Source organism: Amblyomma americanum, chromosome 2 (assembly GCF_052857255.1).
Source record: "Amblyomma americanum isolate KBUSLIRL-KWMA chromosome 2, ASM5285725v1, whole genome shotgun sequence".
Lineage (NCBI taxonomy): Eukaryota > Metazoa > Arthropoda > Arachnida > Ixodida > Ixodidae > Amblyomma > Amblyomma americanum.
In genome coordinates this window covers 81,094,660-81,112,839 of record NC_135498.1, presented here as the reverse complement: position 1 = coordinate 81,112,839, position 18,180 = coordinate 81,094,660, and the positions used below count along the sequence as shown (strand labels likewise).

The following is an 18,180-nucleotide window of genomic DNA, read 5'->3' as shown; positions in this document are numbered from 1 at the left end:
TTCGCTGCGTTCCTGCTAGCAGTTGTGTTGATTCGGTGCGTTGCCGCCTCTTGCGGAACGTTAGCTGGAAGTGGAAGAGGCGTTAGTTGGCAGCGGGAACGAACTTTATGTAGCCATGATTTCGAAAACTTAAATTCGGCGCGCGCAGTCACACGACTGAAACGCTTTTGTGCAAGCATGTTATCCCAGTTGGATAAAATAGGCGGGGGAACGAAATATAACCGGTGAGCGGGGGAAAATACACCGCTCAAGGCAACCCACAACGGGTGCCAAGTCCTGCGCTCCAGTTTTGCCGAGCGTTTGCAAGGTGAACAAAAACGAAAACGCCCGCGCACCGCCTTGCTTTTTATCCGGCAATGCATTTCTCTTCATCAGATGCTGAGAAAGTGTGTCAAGCTATGCGGGTATAGTCGGAACTTTGGGTTTAGATGTATACTTCCAGTATGCAGTTGCAAAAGCAGCTTATACTTTCCACCAGGAGATACCTTGATTCGATTAATTGAACGTCTGGTCATATTATACCCGAACCAACACGTTCAACCCCATTCTCTTCTGGACATGCATGATTATATGCCCACTCCTATACATTTGGAGTTTGGAACGGGCTATTGAATCAAATCAACTGATGAGCTTTTTCCAACAGGTTTGTTTCTTGGTTTATTGGGGTTTAACGCCCCAAAGCGACTCCGACTGTGACGGACACCGTTAGTGGAGGGCGCCGGAAATTTCGACCACCTGGGGTTCTTTAACATATGCACTGACATTGCACAGTACACGGGCCTCTAGAATTTCGCCTCCATCGAAATTCGACCGCCGCAGCTGGATCGAACCTGCATCTTTCGTGTCAGCAGCCGAGCACAATAACCACTGAGCCACTGCAGCGGCTTTTCCAACAGGGATATTCATAAAAGGATTCCCACCTGCTGAAAAATTTGCTCTCAGTACGCCTTCGTAATGTGGTGGGCTCATATATTTGACATGTCTTTTCCGCTCGCTTCTGTTTGATCCTCTGAAAGCTCAGGCACTCGTGACTTTGGTCACTGCTGAGTGTATTATGCGGTACTTGACCATATATATGAGCTGACCCAGTGGCTTCTTTCTGGTAGAATACCTAAGTCAATAAAGTGCAGATGAGCTAGCTACTCTTAAATTCTTTAGTTGAAACTGGCTAGTTCGCTCCAACAAACCTACCAGGTTGCAAAATATTGGTTCAAGAACGTGAGAAAACAAAGTATTTTTACAAATGTCATTTCTCGTGTTTCCCATGTAACTCACTGCTCAATGGCTGTTTGTTTTTTTCCCCAATTATGGATATCCCACTCTCAAGACCACAAAAAGCTTACTGAAAGAGCCCATGTAGTGAAGCTGCAGAAAACTGCAGCTTTATTTTTGTTTTGAGGTCACATAATCATAATCCAGCACCTAAGCCATGGTGATTGTTCCAATATGTTTCGAATGAAACAAAATGAAATCAGAAGCAATTAATCCAGAAGTCTTTGTATCTTGCATATATAAAGTGCAAACCAGAACATCTAATCAGAAAACACTAAATTTTTTTACCCATTTTTCTACAAAAGTATTTTCTTTCGCTATGTGGGGCAAAGAAAGCATAACCGTGGATGTTCATGTCGATTTCTTTAGGACATATTTGCTGTGGTTTTACAGAAACAGCAAACTACCTGGACTATATTTCAATGTAACAATGTGCTACCATGACGATGAGATGTTTATTTTTTTATCCAATACCATGTGTGCTCGAGGATCGGAAAATGTAATGCAATCAGAAGATGCGCTATCACAGTTCTCAAAAACTTTATCATCCACTGCAAACAGGTATGTCTAGTATGTCTGTTGCTGCTGTACCAGGTACATGCAGTCATCTGTGTACACTGGCCCAAAGGTTTGCTGCCCTATGCTGAGAGTGCAGCTTGAACTTTTCACTTATTTAAACAAAACAATTGTTTCTCTAAATGCGGTCATGCTGGTTTATCTCCAGGTACGACCTTCCTACACATTCGTAACATGTGCACCACAGCCGAAAACATTAATCTTCTTGGACAGCAAAAAATGGCACGGTGCCTACAAGATGACTACAACACATGAACTGGCCAATATCGGTCAGAAAAATGCTCAGGCCTCACTAGTTTTGAGTAGATTGCGGAAGTGAGCATTGTACAGCTTAAGCATCCGAGCATCTGGTATGGGCTAATGTAGGAAGCGTAGGAACGAAAGAATTGGTGTGTTGATGTCTGGTGAGAATGTTGACAAAAACGTACCATTTCAGTGGGACTCCCAATATCTACATTCACAGATGCCCTAGTTAACAATGTCATTCCTTCACATTATCTTTCTCCTATTTAAGGCACACTTTGCCTTTTTCTTTGCAACAATGTGCTCCATGTAGCCTTAGCTTTTATGAGCAACGAGTCCCTACAAAAAAGATTGCTTAGGATGTCTAAGTATGAAAAAAACTGAAGCTTGAACCACTATGCTGTTCCTGGTGATATTTAGAGGCTGTTAGGACCTGCTGAGCTGTTAATTAAATGAACTCGATTAAGATGACCCCAAATTCAGTAAGGAAAGTTTAAAAAAGGCCATTGTACTTCTGCATGTTTCTTCTGTGGACTCCACAGTGAGCAAAAAGTTGTGAGTACAGGACACAACAGACCACACAACTTTGGCAGCATAAGCAGTATTTTTTTGTGCTAACCAATTGTTTCCATCATGAATGTAGGTAATTTTGTGCATCTATTTGATGCAACGACAGAACCAGAAATGCTTGCCTTTTTGTAGTAACATCTTCCCTAAAGTTTTTAGTGCTGTTTTTTATTTGCAAAGAGTCCAGAAAAGAAACTTTTCGGTCACATAAACAAATGTCCTAGCAGGGCAAAAAGCCAGTATGTCGGGCAAAATAGCCTCTAGAACCTAGAAATGTGCAACTCTTAAAAAAAGAAATCCTGCTCTCTGAGCTTGACACCCATTGCAGAATGAATAAAATTTATATACGTAAAAAAATCTGCACTATTTCAGTCAGCCGAGCAACTAAAGACATGTTCAGTCATAGAGCAACAAAAAAAGCTTTTTAAGTGTGACAAATATTGCAATATGTAAACTGATGTTTAAACTAACTAAATAAGGTCTTTTTACCTATGCTTAAGCACACTATAGAAAGCAAAAGCTTGTTTACGTCTTCTCAAGTTTTCAAAATATGCTTATTCAGTGGACGAGGCTTAGCAAGTATTGGCCAAGCAACACTCGTGCATTATGATTTTTTAACATTCTTCGTCAGACATAAAACTGCGTTAATATCAAAACAGGAATCAATACAAATTTAGTTCTAAACTGCCATATAGTTGTTCCAGTCCTCTACTTTTATTTTTTACATCAACTATAAGGCACAATTATATCTGATTAAAAGTGCCACTTCAGGAGCCAGTGCTGAATTTTGCTTAGTGACCAATTACTGAACATGCATTAGGCATAATAATAAGCCTCTGCACAAATGAAACAAGTTGAAGAAACTGCTTCGGTTTTCACAAATTGTCTTTGATTCTCGGTGAACAGAACACACTGTCTTATTTTCTGTACGCACATGACAAGGCTTCAAATTTGTGTTAACTCTCTACTTGGCAGACAAGGGAAAGTCAAACGGTATGATGCTGGGGTCAGGCTATAAAAAAAAACATAAAATGCCTGTAGCTGCAAAAAAAAAGCAGAATAATCTGCCAGCACCAAAAGAATATTGTGGTAAGTATTTAGTTTACCACTAAGAAAGCAGCTATCTATTTGGAATCTAATATGGTGGGTAGCATTACTTCAACAATGCTCAACCATGTGAAGCACTGTGATTTTTGCAAGCAGAAAGCTTAACATCCATCAAAATCTATTCCTCAACGCTTGTGGGTTATGGCTGCATATTGCAAAGCCAAGCGGTCGGGCCGGTGTAAAATTCAAGAAAAGTGCCACTATAGCCTTGAGATTGCTCCTTACAGGGCAAGTATCTCGCTGCCCTTCAAATGGAGGCTGTCTCCAGATGGACAATGCCAGGCTTCACACATTCAATGCAACCACAAAGGCACTATAAAATTAATCAACTATCCTAGCTAACCCTCTCCAAACTTCAGACAAGGCACTTCCCAATTTTTATATATTGGTGCTATTGTGGCAAAAACTGGCGGGGACACTTAAGCTCTGCCTTAAGGATGATGCGATAGCATTAATGGGTTAATGCCCATATATGCAAAATGGGTCATTCTCTATTTAACGTTCACAGATCTCTAGAGTCCTCATACCACTCCTGGCACAGTGGTGCAGCGGTTAAGCGATGGCACGTACTGCCATAGGTGGAGCTTGTGCTACCTAGGTGGCTCTTCCTGAGCAACCTCTCGCCACCAGTCATTAATTTAACTGCCACCTATCACAGCTTGTGATGATGCCACAAGGTCATGTGACTTAGGTGAGCCACATGCCACTCAGGTTGCTTCTCTGGGAATTTTTCATAGATTTTCCACTCACGGTCAAAGACACCGACACCACCGCCGATGCCGGCTTTTCTACGACATGGGCTCCTTAACGCTATAGCATTAATAAGTTGAACCGTGATAATGTTTGCTGATGAAGTTTGTAAACAGATTTAACTATGACAGGTGACTCGCAAGCCAAGTGAGGGGGCTTTTCCTCCTAAAATCCAACAGCTGCTTCCTACTCTTGAAGGTGCACTGCACAGTGCAAAGATTATGCTGAATGCTAATAATAAACTTTCATAATATCCTTGGTAAACGATAATACTGGATCACTTTTCCAGTTAGTCTTTAACTGCCTCAGCCCCAATTCATGGAGCAAACATTAAGATTCGATTTCCCCTAAAATAACAAAACGTAGCATTTAGTTTGCTCTTTTATTGTGTAACTTGCAAAGTATTAACACACTATTTGCATCCGAAAGAGAACATGTGATCTCAAATAACATACTTATTCTGAAGTCAATGTAGCTAAGGCTTGCTATATGACAGCCTTTTCTCGTAGTAATGTTCTTCCCAGGCCTGTAAGCGGCAAATTTAGAAGCTGCTTCGGCCCTGAACAGCTGGACGTATACAAAAAATACAGACTATACTGACACTTACTTTTTTTGCAGTGCAATGAGTCGTACGTTTAACTCCAGCGTGCTATTTCACATTCAGACCTTGCCTATAAATCAACCTCTGGAACTAGTAAGCACTTAGGAAGCTCGAAGATATTTATGGACACTCAGAATGACAATGTACATGCCTGCAGCCTCTGAAAATGACTACATCGAACAAAATAAAACGGTGTGCCACATTTAGGTCAAGACTTTGCCCACTGCAGGCCACAAAACTGCCAATTTATTCCATTGCCAAGACAATATGTAGCATGGGATGTTCACATAAGATAACAAATACACTTAGTCGCATGATACCCAAAGCCTATGCTGCACGCTTATCAGCGTTTACACACCTCTGTTCCAAAAATGATGCCAGAAAATTTGTGCTGGGGTGTGAATTAACTTTTGGACAGGCATGATGCCTCTGTGACTTTGGTGTGGCCCGGCAATTTTCGGAGGGGCAGCCCTCTCCTCCGCTTGGTGCCATCTCTGCTGTACTCTTCTCTGGATCTGTACAAAGTGTCAGTTTACACCATATGGCATCAAATCTACAAATTGCCAGTTTAACCCAGTCACTCAGACCACCGTTCACTGCAACTTTACCAGTAGGCGAAAGAGATACTTCCAATTTCACCATGAAATTCACTTTCTTCTCCTTGAATTTGTTCATCAAAGCCTGTGGATTGTTAGCAGTCAATGCTTTGCGTCTTACTAGGTAATGTGAGCATCCAAAGGCTTAGACTAACTGCCATGATGCAGTTAGGACAGAATGACACCTCTTGTGCGCCTGCGACTGCCAGCACCAAAATAACATGAGAAACAATTATTGTATATTAATGTTCCAAAGCATTACTATGGGATTAAAGCATGCCGTACTAAGGGCTCTGGATTTTTTTTTTAATATGTGGGCTTCTTTCACCTATAGCAAAATTTCAGTAAGTGGGCATGTTCAGATTTGAACACGGCCGCTGCAGCTGTGATCAAATCTGTGACCTTGTTTGTGATCAGCAGCTGTACACTGCAACTGCCAAGACACTGTGGCAGGCCACTGTGGGGAAATGCATAAAGACATATCAGCCTAACCAGTAAAACAGCTTTGTGTTAGAGTCCTCAGGCTACAAGAAACAGCCTCCAGCTGAATACTATTCCGATCAGAATACCTCACTTGGCCAAAGCAGCTTATTGATTGCCTGAATGTTTTTCATGAAGCAATCACTGATATAACCATGGTTATCTTGTCGTTTCAAGAGAAGAAAACATTATAATTATTTTCATAAGTGCATTGTCCATGCAAGACAGTCGCACTATCTAACATTGCTTCATGCAGTCAGCAGAAGAATATATGAAAATTAAGCCTTGAAAGACGCATTACAGCTGCATTTCCTGTTTCAGTGCAGAACCTGTTAGCAGTATTGTGCATATGCAGTGCCATGGGCTGGAGTCATGTATAGCAGCAAAGCCAAATGCATGTTCAGCAGAGTACGCTATTGCTTTGTCAATCCTGAGGCACCGACTATGTACCGGGCAATTCTGATCTGACCATTCTGTTGGACGTGTTCTGCCACAGACACGGCTCTTGACCGAGGTAGCTTCGTTAATGCTAAAGAGCGGAAAGTTGGGCAAGTTGGTTGAAATGCATAGCTGAAAAAAACGTGAAAGGGGGCACCTTGTCCTAGTAATTATTTTTCTTTGTCCATGTGTCACCTTTCACGCTTTTTTCAGCTATGCATTCGAGCTAAAGAACAAAGGCAGAACTTTCCATTAAAATGTGATACAGGTGTGTTATTCACATAAACCCCACATTGGAAGAAATAAATTACTGTTCTGTGCATCTCTTGGAGATCATACACTTAGAGGCAGCATTCCACAGGTTATGAACTTGGTAGTAGAAGTTTAACATCTGCCTTTTGCTGGTGCCATCAGAGTTGTGCAAAGGAGGGTTCCAAACAGTGACATTCAATCAATATCCTGCATGGCAGGAACTCTAAACACCAAGCATTTGAGCCCCAGTGAAATATAGCACAGAAGCTGCGACAGGATTACAGCAAAGGAGTTGGAATGTGGCTAAGCATCTCTGCATAGTGCCAGGTGGTTTTGAGGTAACCAGTTCGAGGTTACCGATGGTAACATGTGTTCTTGGCACCAAGGTAGACAGGCATTTTTCTCTTTTTAAATCAAAAGTCAATAACACTTGACTTGACTAACCCTTCCATTTTCATGTTTTGTGACAAGTTTGACACAATGAGCAATAGCACACCTGCCAACCTCAAGGCTTTCAAATTTGTAAAACCTTGGCGAACAGGGGGGGGGGGGTAGCCAAGCCAGCACACAATGTTTTTTTTAAACGTCGCGTTTCGTCGCCAGTGCATGGCGCGATGGCGCTGAAGCGTCTTCACATGTGGTGTTGCATGTGAGGAAACGCACAAACTGCGAACAGCATGTGACGAGCGCAAAATTTCGGCGCGCTGGAAGAACGCAAATATCAAGCGAAGTGAATCGAGGGCAGTGCGCAGTTGGTTCACAGTCTTGCCGCAGGAGCAATTAAGATGCTTTCGACAAACAAACAAACAAAAAATGGCCGCGACAACGCAATCGTCATTCTAACCAGCGCATAGCTCGGCTGGCTCACTGATTAGCGCAACCGATAGCCGCTGCCGCCGCTTCGGGCTGGTGGCGAAGCTCCGAAAATGAAACTACGCGGCCAGACGCTCTATCGGCCTACCGCCGGGGGCCTGCCGATCCTCAAAACACCTGCAGTTGAACGGATGTCATAGGGCTGCCGATAGGAAATGCAACATGCAGTTCAGGCCCGGGGACGATTATTTGGGCGATTGGTTAGTCGAACACGTCACAGCGCGACACGGCACCACTTTTTGGGAGCCCGTGTGAACTGACCGATGCCAGCCCATGGGCATCCGAATAAACGAGCTCCCGACGCCATAGCCTTACAGGGACATTTGGCAGGATTGTGATGGCAGGCCGGATTATCTGAATTAACCAAGGCTGAGGAGTAGGAATAAATGGTCATTTAATTTGAATTGAAGAAGTTTTACTCTACAGTTCCAGGTGCTGCTGATTTCACAGATGGTATACATATCCCTTTCTCATGGTGGCGGAAGGTTACCACCGGCAACAGTGTTTTTTTTTTTTTTTTGCAGAATTTCAAACGTTTATCGCAAATAAAATTTATTTTCCATCATATTTCAGGCAAGATTCGCAAAATCGTAAGATGGGTCAAAATTCGTACATTTTATGGAAAAATCGGAAGAGTTGGCAGGTATGCAATAGGAAAGAAGCATTTGCCAACAATGTTTAATTAGCCTGGCAGTCGGTGTGCATGCAAACAGGCCTAACGTGCATCAATAAATTTTTTGAGACTGAATCTAATTAGGTTTGAAACTACGCCAGATGCAAAAAACAGCTTACAATAATCTTGAGTCATGTACCAGTTCTGAGTGCAGATTTATTGACATGACCATATATGTTAAATCGCCACTATTCATTTCAATCACATTGAACATGATAGTTTCGTCTTTTCCCGTCTAAGCAGCAATCTCCTTCAAATAGAACATGAACAAACTAAATTCACAAGCTAAATTCTGCAGTAAGAATTATTGCAGAGTGGACATAAGGTAACTCAAGGACATTGCGACTGTGGCTTTATTTTTAAAAAGGCAAAACTGCCTTAATTTATTTGACTAAAATTATCCTAAAAAGCAAACCCACAGTCAGCGAGTTTACAGGATCAAAAATATCATTTGCAAGCAGTAATGATCATAATCCAAATGTGCTACTTCTGGGAACATCTCATTTTCATTTTGGAATTACACAGCTATGCACTATTCAAAACCCAACATACCCGTCGCTTGTTGTCAGTGTTGTTTGGATATTTGCTTTCCAACCAAAACAAGCCCTTTGGGTGAGCAGTCATGCGGCACCATCTGAGTAACAATAACCTCATAACCACATTCAGCAGCCCTCATCGCCCTGTCTTGGTCTACCAGAGCCATGCAATAATGGCCCTGCTGGCATGTCGGGGTGTCACGCTCTGTCCGATCAGCATAGTGGCACAGCAGAGTGTAATCGTCTTCCGAGATCCCCGTGCCTCTGAACGCGCAGCTCAGAGGGTAGCTGATGCTTGCCGTCGCTTTCATGGCACCATAGCAGCATGGACATGACACAAACGCCGCACCACGACTGATGCACTTCTGCAAGACTAGGTCAGTGGCAACACCGCATGCATGCAGAGACACGCCCAGGTCAAAATCACCCGCGTAATAGTCCATGTTGCACTGGTACAAGATGACATTACGGAGGTCCAGAGCCCTGACCCTCTCTCGGGCACGGTGCATCGACTCCTCCTTGTTCTCAATCATCACCACTCGGGAGTCTGGAAGGAGGTATGCCAAGACAATGCCAACATGCCCGCCCCCAGAGCAGAAATCAACAATAGTGCAACCGTTGAATGCGTGCTGAAGAGCCAGCACAACAAGGTTCTCAATTTGCTGGCATTTGCGGAGTACCCTCGTCTTCGGCAGTCCACCTCCGAGAGGATGTACTTTGTTGGGGAACTCGTCCCAAGGCAGGGGCAGAGAGTTCTTGCCGGGGTTGGGCTTCAAATCTGGCGTTATGTGGGCCTCTTTCAGCGAGCTAATGATGGCTTGCGGGCTCTTGTGCCGAATGCGAGGCTTGGTGCGGTCGGGATGAGACGAGTACAGGCTATCCCTCGGGAGCTCTGATTCCTCTATACATCGGCTCCTGATTCGTTCCACCTGCGCAAGGAGTTTTAGACCTAGAGCGTCTAGAGCTACACGTGTCCGCGCTTGTGCGCTGACGGTTTCGTACCACCGAAACGTGAGGGGAAGCCTTTGCGATAGCACGCCCTGGTCTACGATGGCAACCAGCTCGGTGAAAACAAGGTGCAAGCAGGGAAACAGCACTACGTCAGCTAGCGTTTGGTCGAAGCCCTCGACGAAGCGGTGCTCCAGTTCCGGCAGCTTTCCATCAGCCGTCCTCCGTTTGACGGGCGAGGAAGAATCCCCGTTCTCGCCACGCGAAGCTCGGTAAACTTGCTGCTGCTTCCGCTGCACGTTGTGCGTCTTCACCGGCTGCCGCATGTGCGCCTCAAGTAACAGCAACTCCTCGGGCAGCCGCAAGGGTTCCAGCAGTTCGTGCTCGGCCGAGACGGCGGCTTGAAGCTTTGGAACAACCCTCTGTATGTCGAGCTCGCAGAAGCGCGTCCAAAGCGACGATTCCGAGCAGGCCGCAAGGCAGCCCCCGCGAAACCCCAGCAGCGCCCTGCACAAGGAGTCCTGGGTTCGGCTCCCGAACTGGCCCAGTGCCCAGCGCAGGACGCCGGCGAGTCCGCCGATGCAGGTTGTCGTGGTCCGGTCGGGAAGGTACACGGCGGGGCACTCACAGTCGAGCAGCTCTTGCGGAATCGTGCCGCTCTTCTCGACGCATTTCATTCTTTCGATTACACTGCGAGGCAACGCAAAGAGTGCGTCGTTAGCGTTGCGCCGGACGATAGCGATGTTGATCATTTGCACATCGCAGTAGGCGAACGCGAAGAGAGCGACGAGCGTGCTCTGGGGTACGCGCAGCTTGTCGCCATCGCTGTCGTGACCGCTCAGCATTACGAGATGCTCTATCGCCATGTTTGCGCCTTGGTGGTAGAAAAGCTTCCTTACAGCTAAGCACTCGCTACAACCAATGCTACACGTTGCTCACAATCGCTCGCAACATTCTCGTTTCATCTTCGCACTGGGCACCGCCATCTCCATTCTACCAGAGTTTGCTGCCGCTTCCGTTTGTGGGGCTGAATGCCGCTAGATCAATTGCTCCGAACTAAGAACTAATGTTGTGGCATAAAAATAGGCTCCTTCATACTTTCCAGCCTAAAAGCATCTTATGCTGAGCTGTTCAAGCGCTTTCACCTGCGTCAGTCATTCTCTTCATCCAAATGCCCGGGTTCCCTTTTTGGGTATTTAAACACTTGTAACAACGATACCACCTTCGTAAACTTTTTAATTTTGTTGTAAATGACGCATGGGGTGGCATGGGCAGCATGGTTGGCGTGGGTTTGTCTCATATGGTCCGTCTAAAAGCATCGTGTCTAAAAGGCCGTGGTGCAGCATGAAACGATGTAACTATCAGGTGTGGTATAACTAGTGGAACGTTATGGGAGTAAAATTGGCAAAGTTTATTAGAACAAGTTCCAAAGCGAAAAATCATGCAAAGGCAGCTCATCCCGCTTTGCTCTCTCAAAAACACCCACCCGATCGACTTGAGTTCACGCGAAACGGACTCTATCAACTCGATCTATGGCGAAATGGGAAGGAAAGAGGCGGGGGTGGATGAAGTGCGGTGGCAGCGCTGACGCACAACATGCGGTTATTTGACCGTTGCCTTGGAAACATCAGCTACAACAAAAATCCGGCGGCGCGCCGGCGGGCACCGGCACGGTGCCGGCCTTTTCGCAGCTAGGCCGTCCGGAGCTGCGTCCGGTTTCGTCGGCGCATCCCATTTTCCGCCATCCGGTCTTTTCTCTTTTTTTCTTACTATTCTCATCCCGTCTGGAGACGGTCCTCTGGTTTCTGGGTGTCAAGGACCGCTCCGTTCGCACGGGGTACACGGAAAAAAAAAAGGCGAGGGGGGGGGGGAGGGGGGGGGGGGGGCATATTTTCGCATCGTGTGTACTACACGTAGCCATAGTACACCGTGCGTCGAGGTACGAACACAGTCGGCTGGGGGGTGAAAAATTCGGACAGCATCAACTTTTTTTTTGTTGTTGCATTGGATCGCACACTATTTTTCCCGCTGTCTATACAGTTCAGTTTTGAAACGCTGCGAACCTTGCATCACTGATCTCGTTTGCCACGTCCCACCACAGCTCAAGTAGAGCTTTTTATCCGCCTTCCTCTTCGCTCTGACTCATGAATAAAGATTCTATGAGAACAAATAAAAGGAAGTTCTTTTACAGTACTTCAGTGCATGCTATGTGCAGACACGCTGGTTTAGAAAAATGAACTTAGTAATTTAATTTCACGCACTAGGCCTGTGTTACCGATAAGCGCTGGGCTCTTTTCAAGAGCGTAGGAATATGATCGGCCCCAGAAAAACCGTTAGTTCACTCATTTACAGGTGCAGACATCTGCTGCTGTTCGCAGAAGCGTGACTCCCAGTGTACGACCACGTGGCAGCGAAAATACGCATATCAGTCTGACGCCTTTTGCACTTTTATGAGGGTTTTTTTATCGCAAGAATCAACGAAAATATGCTGCCCTTTTTGTTTCTGCATATAAATCGCCTCACTCACTTCTACCATGCTCTCAATTCGCCGATCAGAAATCGGCAAAACGACGTTGCATCATTTACATCGCTAGATTTAATTTGGCGTGTAGCACGAAAGCCTCACAGCAAAGGCGATGTGTATAGCCACATCACGTTGCATGGCAAGCAAGCTCGTTTTGTGGTGCAGCATATTTGAAACGTATGCGAGAGCGTTGGGCGTTGGCCTATGAGCCACCATCCCCCTCGGATGGTTTTTGTATTTTTCTTTCCATTCATCGCCCCGCCAATTTGCCGCGGAAGGTTAAGAGCAAACCAGCAAACGCCGGTGGAAGGTAACGTGCGCGACATGAAGTAGTGCGCATTGATATGAGAATAGAAGTTTCAGTAACCTAAAAATAGTGCGTTTTATTGACACACTTTATTCTGATAACTTTATATAGAGCGAAATAATAGCCAAAATTATTGAAAGCAAACGGCACTAAGAGGCATTTACGGCACAAAATATAATGCGCATGCGCGCGAGGCCCCGCGTGCCTATAAAAGCGACGCTGACGCCATACTTTTTTCAGACCCACCGGTTTACTGACGTTCCTTATCGACGTGCGGGTAAACATTGTCTGGGCCTTCACGCTGTGAGTAAAATTCGGCTGTTATGTAGGTTTCGATCACGGTACGGTTAACACGCAGATAAGTTTTGAAGGAGTGCTTCCTCGGTGTAGAGGACTGCGGCGGATTTAATCAAAGCTTGTTTGCTTGCTTCGGGCGCCGTCGCATCTTAGGCCTGGTGCCGGCATAGCGAGAGCGGTGCGAGTAGGCTCCGATATTTCTGCTTGCATGCTGCTGCCCGGGTTTGGATGTTCATGTTTCTGTCGCTAGGTTTTTCTGGTTACTCTAATCGTTGCTAGAAGTTGTCCTACTCTGTAATCGGCCAGTCGGGGCTGCCTCTGAATGCTTAGGCCTAACTTTTCGGGTGTGTTGGCTTTTGGGCTTGGTCGTTGGCAAGCCGGTGTCGGCGAGGGCTTGCGCTTCGTGCCCAGTGCCGGTTGCATGTTTTAACTGTTCTATTCTGCGTGCTTTAGGTATCAGCCGAGGGCCGGGCACGTAGTCGCGCCTAGTGTAGGTGTCCCGCTTCCTGTTCGAATTTTTCGAAAAATCCAACATGGCGCCGATTCGCTCCAACGGTCAGCCCCTGTGCCTTGACCGTTGCGCCGGTTGGTTGCTTCGCGGTGGGAGGATGGGGGGCGTCTTGCGTGACCGAAAACCGGCTTCTCGGTCATGCCTCGCCGTGTGTCGAATCTGTCCCGGACCGTTTCGTGGGGCGCGGTTGTGTTCGTATTCAGTGTAGCACAGTTCGTATGCAGCAAGGGACAATGGTGGCTTGCTAGGCCGTCCTGAACTGTGGGCTTACTCGTGCGCCGAGCTGTCTGCGATCGTCAGCATTGAGCACTCACGGTCTGCGGACTTATGCGCACAGCAAATAGCTATTTTGTTGACCGACATAAGCGGCGCGGTTGAGGAGGGCTGCTACCTCGTGCAGCGCCTTTCTCCCGCGTTCGGGCGTGGCACATGGAGCTGCTCCATGGCAGTTGGTCCGCAGCCACGGTGTCGAAAAGCAACCGCTGTCCCCTGACCCTCGGGTCGGGCGTGGGCGGCGTCCCCGCATATTCCTGGTCTTCGTGCGGTCCTTTGGACGGTGGCACAGGGGAAAGACCATGCGGGGAACAGCCTCTAGTCAGCTATGCTAGTCGGGTGCAATTTTGTGCTGGGCCCTTCGCTTGTTGCGAGAAGCAACAGAAACGGGGTTTCGACTTGGTAATTTGAGCGATGTGTTTAAGAATTTCAGCTCGCACGAGCTACTAGGTGCGCGGGTAATTAATAAACGATGCAGGTACGGAATGTGATTAAGCGCGTCCTAGTCTGTTGTGTGCACTTGGCCCGGTTGTGAAGGCGTACTCATTGCTTTTTCCTGGTCTGTTGCAGCTAACCAGTCAAGATGCGCGAGTGCATTTCCGTTCACGTTGGCCAGGCCGGAGTGCAGATCGGCAATGCCTGCTGGGAGTTGTACTGCCTGGAGCACGGCATCCAGCCCGACGGCCAGATGCCCAGCGACAAGACGATCGGCGGCGGCGACGACTCGTTCAACACGTTCTTCAGCGAGACTGGCGCCGGCAAGCACGTTCCGCGCGCCGTCTACGTGGACCTGGAGCCCACCGTGGTGGACGAGGTCCGCACGGGCACCTACCGGCAGCTGTTCCACCCCGAGCAGCTCATCACGGGCAAGGAGGACGCGGCCAACAACTACGCCCGCGGCCACTACACGATCGGCAAGGAGATTGTGGATCTGGTGCTGGACCGGATCAGGAAGCTGGCAGACCAGTGCACGGGACTGCAGGGCTTCCTCATCTTCCACAGCTTCGGCGGTGGCACCGGCTCGGGCTTCACCTCGCTCCTCATGGAGCGCCTCTCGGTCGACTACGGCAAGAAGTCCAAGCTCGAGTTTGCCATCTACCCAGCCCCACAGGTGCGTGTCTTGACCCTGTCAGTGCATCAAGACATTTGGGAGGTGTCGGCGGCCCGGCTTTTGGCCCGGTTGCTGGCTAATCCTGGTGGTTCTGGAGCTGCTCTTCATGGCAGTCGTCCGCACCACGGTGTCTGAAAGCAGTCTTGTCCCCGGCCTAATCATCCCGTCAAGGGACCCTGGCTGGCGTGGGCTAGGCACCTGCATATTCCTGTTCCTCGTGTAGTCCTTTGGACGAGGACACTGGGGAAAGACCATGCAGGGCACAGGCTTTTCAGTGTAGTCTCCGATGTATGCGTTGGTTTTCTGCACCAGGGTTGCGGGGCTGCTCTGTGTTGTCTTGTGCGGTTGGAATTGTGACTCGTCTCTGGGTGGCTTACATTTTCGCTTTATTTCCCCCAACAGGTCTCCACAGCAGTCGTGGAACCCTACAACTCCATTCTCACCACTCACACCACCCTCGAGCATTCAGACTGTGCTTTCATGGTTGATAACGAGGCTATTTATGACATTTGCCGCCGCAACCTGGACATCGAGCGTCCTACCTACACCAACCTGAACAGGCTCATTGGCCAGATCGTGTCCTCCATCACGGCCTCCCTGCGCTTCGACGGTGCCCTCAACGTCGACCTGACAGAGTTCCAGACCAACTTGGTGCCCTACCCCCGCATCCACTTCCCCCTCGTCACGTACGCTCCGGTCATCTCTGCCGAGAAGGCCTACCACGAGCAGCTGACAGTTGCGGAGATCACCAATGCCTGCTTCGAGCCTGCCAACCAGATGGTCAAGTGTGACCCCCGTCACGGGAAGTACATGGCCTGCTGTCTCCTGTACCGTGGTGACGTGGTGCCCAAGGATGTCAACGCAGCTATTGCAGCCATCAAGACCAAGCGCACCATCCAGTTCGTCGACTGGTGCCCAACCGGTTTTAAGGTACGGTGACCCTTGTCTGTTTTCTGTAGGGTGTCTCTTTTCTCTCTACTCTGATATGTGCACAAAGGAAAGATGCATTTGTTGCCACATGCATTGTAAGCGAACATTAGCTTCTGCCCAAGTTGTTGTTGTTAGCCTATCAAAAGATGGCACATACCCACACTGGGGGATCGGCCAAGAATCTGGTGGCTATTCACCTAGTCTGTTTTAGTTTTTATCTTTTCTTTTCAAAATCTTGTTCTCCTCTTTGTGTTCATTTTGATCCTCATATCACTTCCCTCATTTTCCCCCTCTCAGGTTGGCATCAACTACCAGCCCCCCACTGTTGTTCCTGGTGGTGACCTGGCCAAGGTTCAGCGTGCCGTGTGCATGTTGTCCAACACTACGGCCATTGCGGAGGCGTGGGCGCGTCTTGACCACAAGTTCGACCTCATGTACGCCAAGCGGGCTTTTGTCCACTGGTACGTTGGCGAGGGCATGGAGGAAGGAGAGTTCTCTGAGGCCAGGGAAGACTTGGCTGCCCTGGAGAAGGACTACGAGGAGGTGGGCATCGACTCTGCTGAGGGTGCCGAAGATGATGGTGGCGAAGAGTTCTAAAAACAGAAGGGGAAAGAAAAAAACTGATCTGTTGTTGCCGGTGTTTTGCCCTCCTGCTCGGGGCATGGAAATAAATAGGGCAGTCTGAAGGCAGCTTTTGGGTTCTGTTTTATCCTCCTTCCAGGGTTTGTGCGGTCTCAAAGTGTGGTTGAGGTGAGAAATAAATCCATAATGGTGCTTGGAAGCATTGGCTGTTACACCTCCATGCATAATGAAAAGCTCAGAACCCCTATTCACTCAAAGCAATGCAGTTAATGTATGATGGCAGTCCAGTGGAGTTTCCCACAATGGACATTTCAGCAGGAAGCTAGGTGGGAACTTTGTGTGTAGTGTTGAGCTGTATGGAAAAGGATCCTAGAATTTGCTTAGCTATCTTTGGACTCTCCTCTGCCATGAGCTCATTGCTGGTAAAAGCAGCTGTACTTTGTGAACACTCGTGATTTGCAACTCTACATTGAGTTCCCCTATCTAGCAGTGATTCCTATGCAGAATTTTGCCTATGGCGTCTGAGTATATAGTTCAGCATAACTGCTTCCAGAGGAGACTGCACTTAAAATGCTAAAGAAATATTTGGCAAGCAAGTAGTGAAATCGAATGGAACTACAGCCAGAGCTCTAAAGTACTGTTTTTCTGGACACCTGCCGGCGGTCACCCCAGGATTATGATGTAATGTGATGTACCCCTCAAATGGCTCCAAAAGCATCAAAAATTGCTGTGATCTGTGTCCAAATTTTTTGCCCTCTTTGATAATTGCTTCATTATATCCTTGAAATGCAGGTTCAATATAAGACAAACCATGTGCTTTGCTACTTGCCAGTTAAGTATTGAATGCTGCACTGAATGTTAGGTTCTATTGGCTGTCTATTTGGGCACATGTGCTACAGTGGATTGATTCATCTACCAAGAGCTTTAATGTGGGCAATGGTTGTTCTGTCCCTGGGCAAACACTGTAGTGCAGTGGTAGCTATGCAAGACAGCACCTTCCAGAATTAATGAAAACAGTATAGGCCTACACTTGTTGGTGAGTAGTAAACTGCACACGGATGTGGGATAGGAGGTGTGCGTGTTCAGTCTTCCTTGTCCCACCTCTACATGCGTTCTCTGCCATCTTTCTGAAAGGCCGAATTATGGAACAATCAAATTGCAAACCTATCATAAATGGATCAATTGGCCCCATTCCTATTGGTGATATGTCCGCCAGTCCATGCCGATCAATAGGAGCAGTGGTTGTTTTGTGACTGCTTTCAGACAGTGATCTTTACGTAATTTGGCCCCTGAAGTATGGTTGTTTAGCAAGACTTCATGGAGATAGCACACCAGTGGAAGTATTTTCCCTGTGCCTGCAGTTTCTACTAGCTGCAACATTTTCATGTGGTAGTGTGGCGGCAATTTTTTTGAAGGGGGCCGGTACTGCCGCATTTTCAGAATTCCAGCAGTTGTGGTCTGGGCGCCCGCTTCGGCTGTGTGAGGTGGTTGGTTCGAAACCCATCACTGGACACCCACCAGTAAAAAGGGGTACAAGCCCCCCCCGGCTGGCTCGGCGCCCAGCTTCCTCAGGGTTGTGTGCTTGGAGGAGGCTCCGTAAACCGCGCTGTGCCCTTTCGGGGTCAAACCTAGTTTCGAACACTCGCCTGCAGAGGTGGTTCGTGTTTCACTTGTAAGTGAAGAAGAGTTCAACTCAAGCTCGTACGCTCTAACCAGCCTGTCTTAAAAGACGT

The 18,180-nt window shown here is 47.4% G+C and overlaps 2 protein-coding genes across 2 annotated transcripts; one reads left to right on the top strand and one right to left on the bottom strand.

The window, feature by feature from the left end:
* Window positions 1-4,944: 4,944 nt before the first annotated feature.
* LOC144121504 (glutathione S-transferase C-terminal domain-containing protein homolog) lies at window positions 4,945-11,037 on the bottom strand. Its single transcript, XM_077654736.1, has one exon. The coding sequence runs from the start codon at window positions 10,776-10,778 to the stop codon at window positions 8,994-8,996; it is 1,785 nt and encodes a 594-aa protein (XP_077510862.1). The 5' UTR covers window positions 10,779-11,037; the 3' UTR covers window positions 4,945-8,993.
* A 1,901-nt stretch (window positions 11,038-12,938) lies between these two features.
* On the top strand, window positions 12,939-16,556 carry alphaTub84B (alpha-Tubulin at 84B). Its single transcript, XM_077654737.1, has 4 exons — window positions 12,939-13,046; window positions 14,395-14,935; window positions 15,338-15,865; window positions 16,163-16,556. The coding sequence occupies exons 2-4, from the start codon at window positions 14,408-14,410 to the stop codon at window positions 16,460-16,462; spliced, it is 1,356 nt and encodes a 451-aa protein (XP_077510863.1). The 5' UTR covers window positions 12,939-13,046; window positions 14,395-14,407; the 3' UTR covers window positions 16,463-16,556.
* The last annotated feature ends 1,624 nt before the right edge of the window (window positions 16,557-18,180 follow it).

Coding starts and splice junctions, on each gene's coding strand:
- LOC144121504 (XM_077654736.1), bottom strand. CDS start 10,778: ATGGCGATAGAGCATCTCGTAATGCTGAGCGGTCACGACAGCGATGGC.
- alphaTub84B (XM_077654737.1), top strand. CDS start 14,408: ATGCGCGAGTGCATTTCCGTTCACGTTGGCCAGGCCGGAGTGCAGATC. Junction 14,936..15,337: donor CCATCTACCCAGCCCCACAG/GTGCGTGTCTTG, acceptor TTCCCCCAACAG/GTCTCCACAGCAGTCGTGGA. Junction 15,866..16,162: donor GGTGCCCAACCGGTTTTAAG/GTACGGTGACCC, acceptor TCCCCCTCTCAG/GTTGGCATCAACTACCAGCC.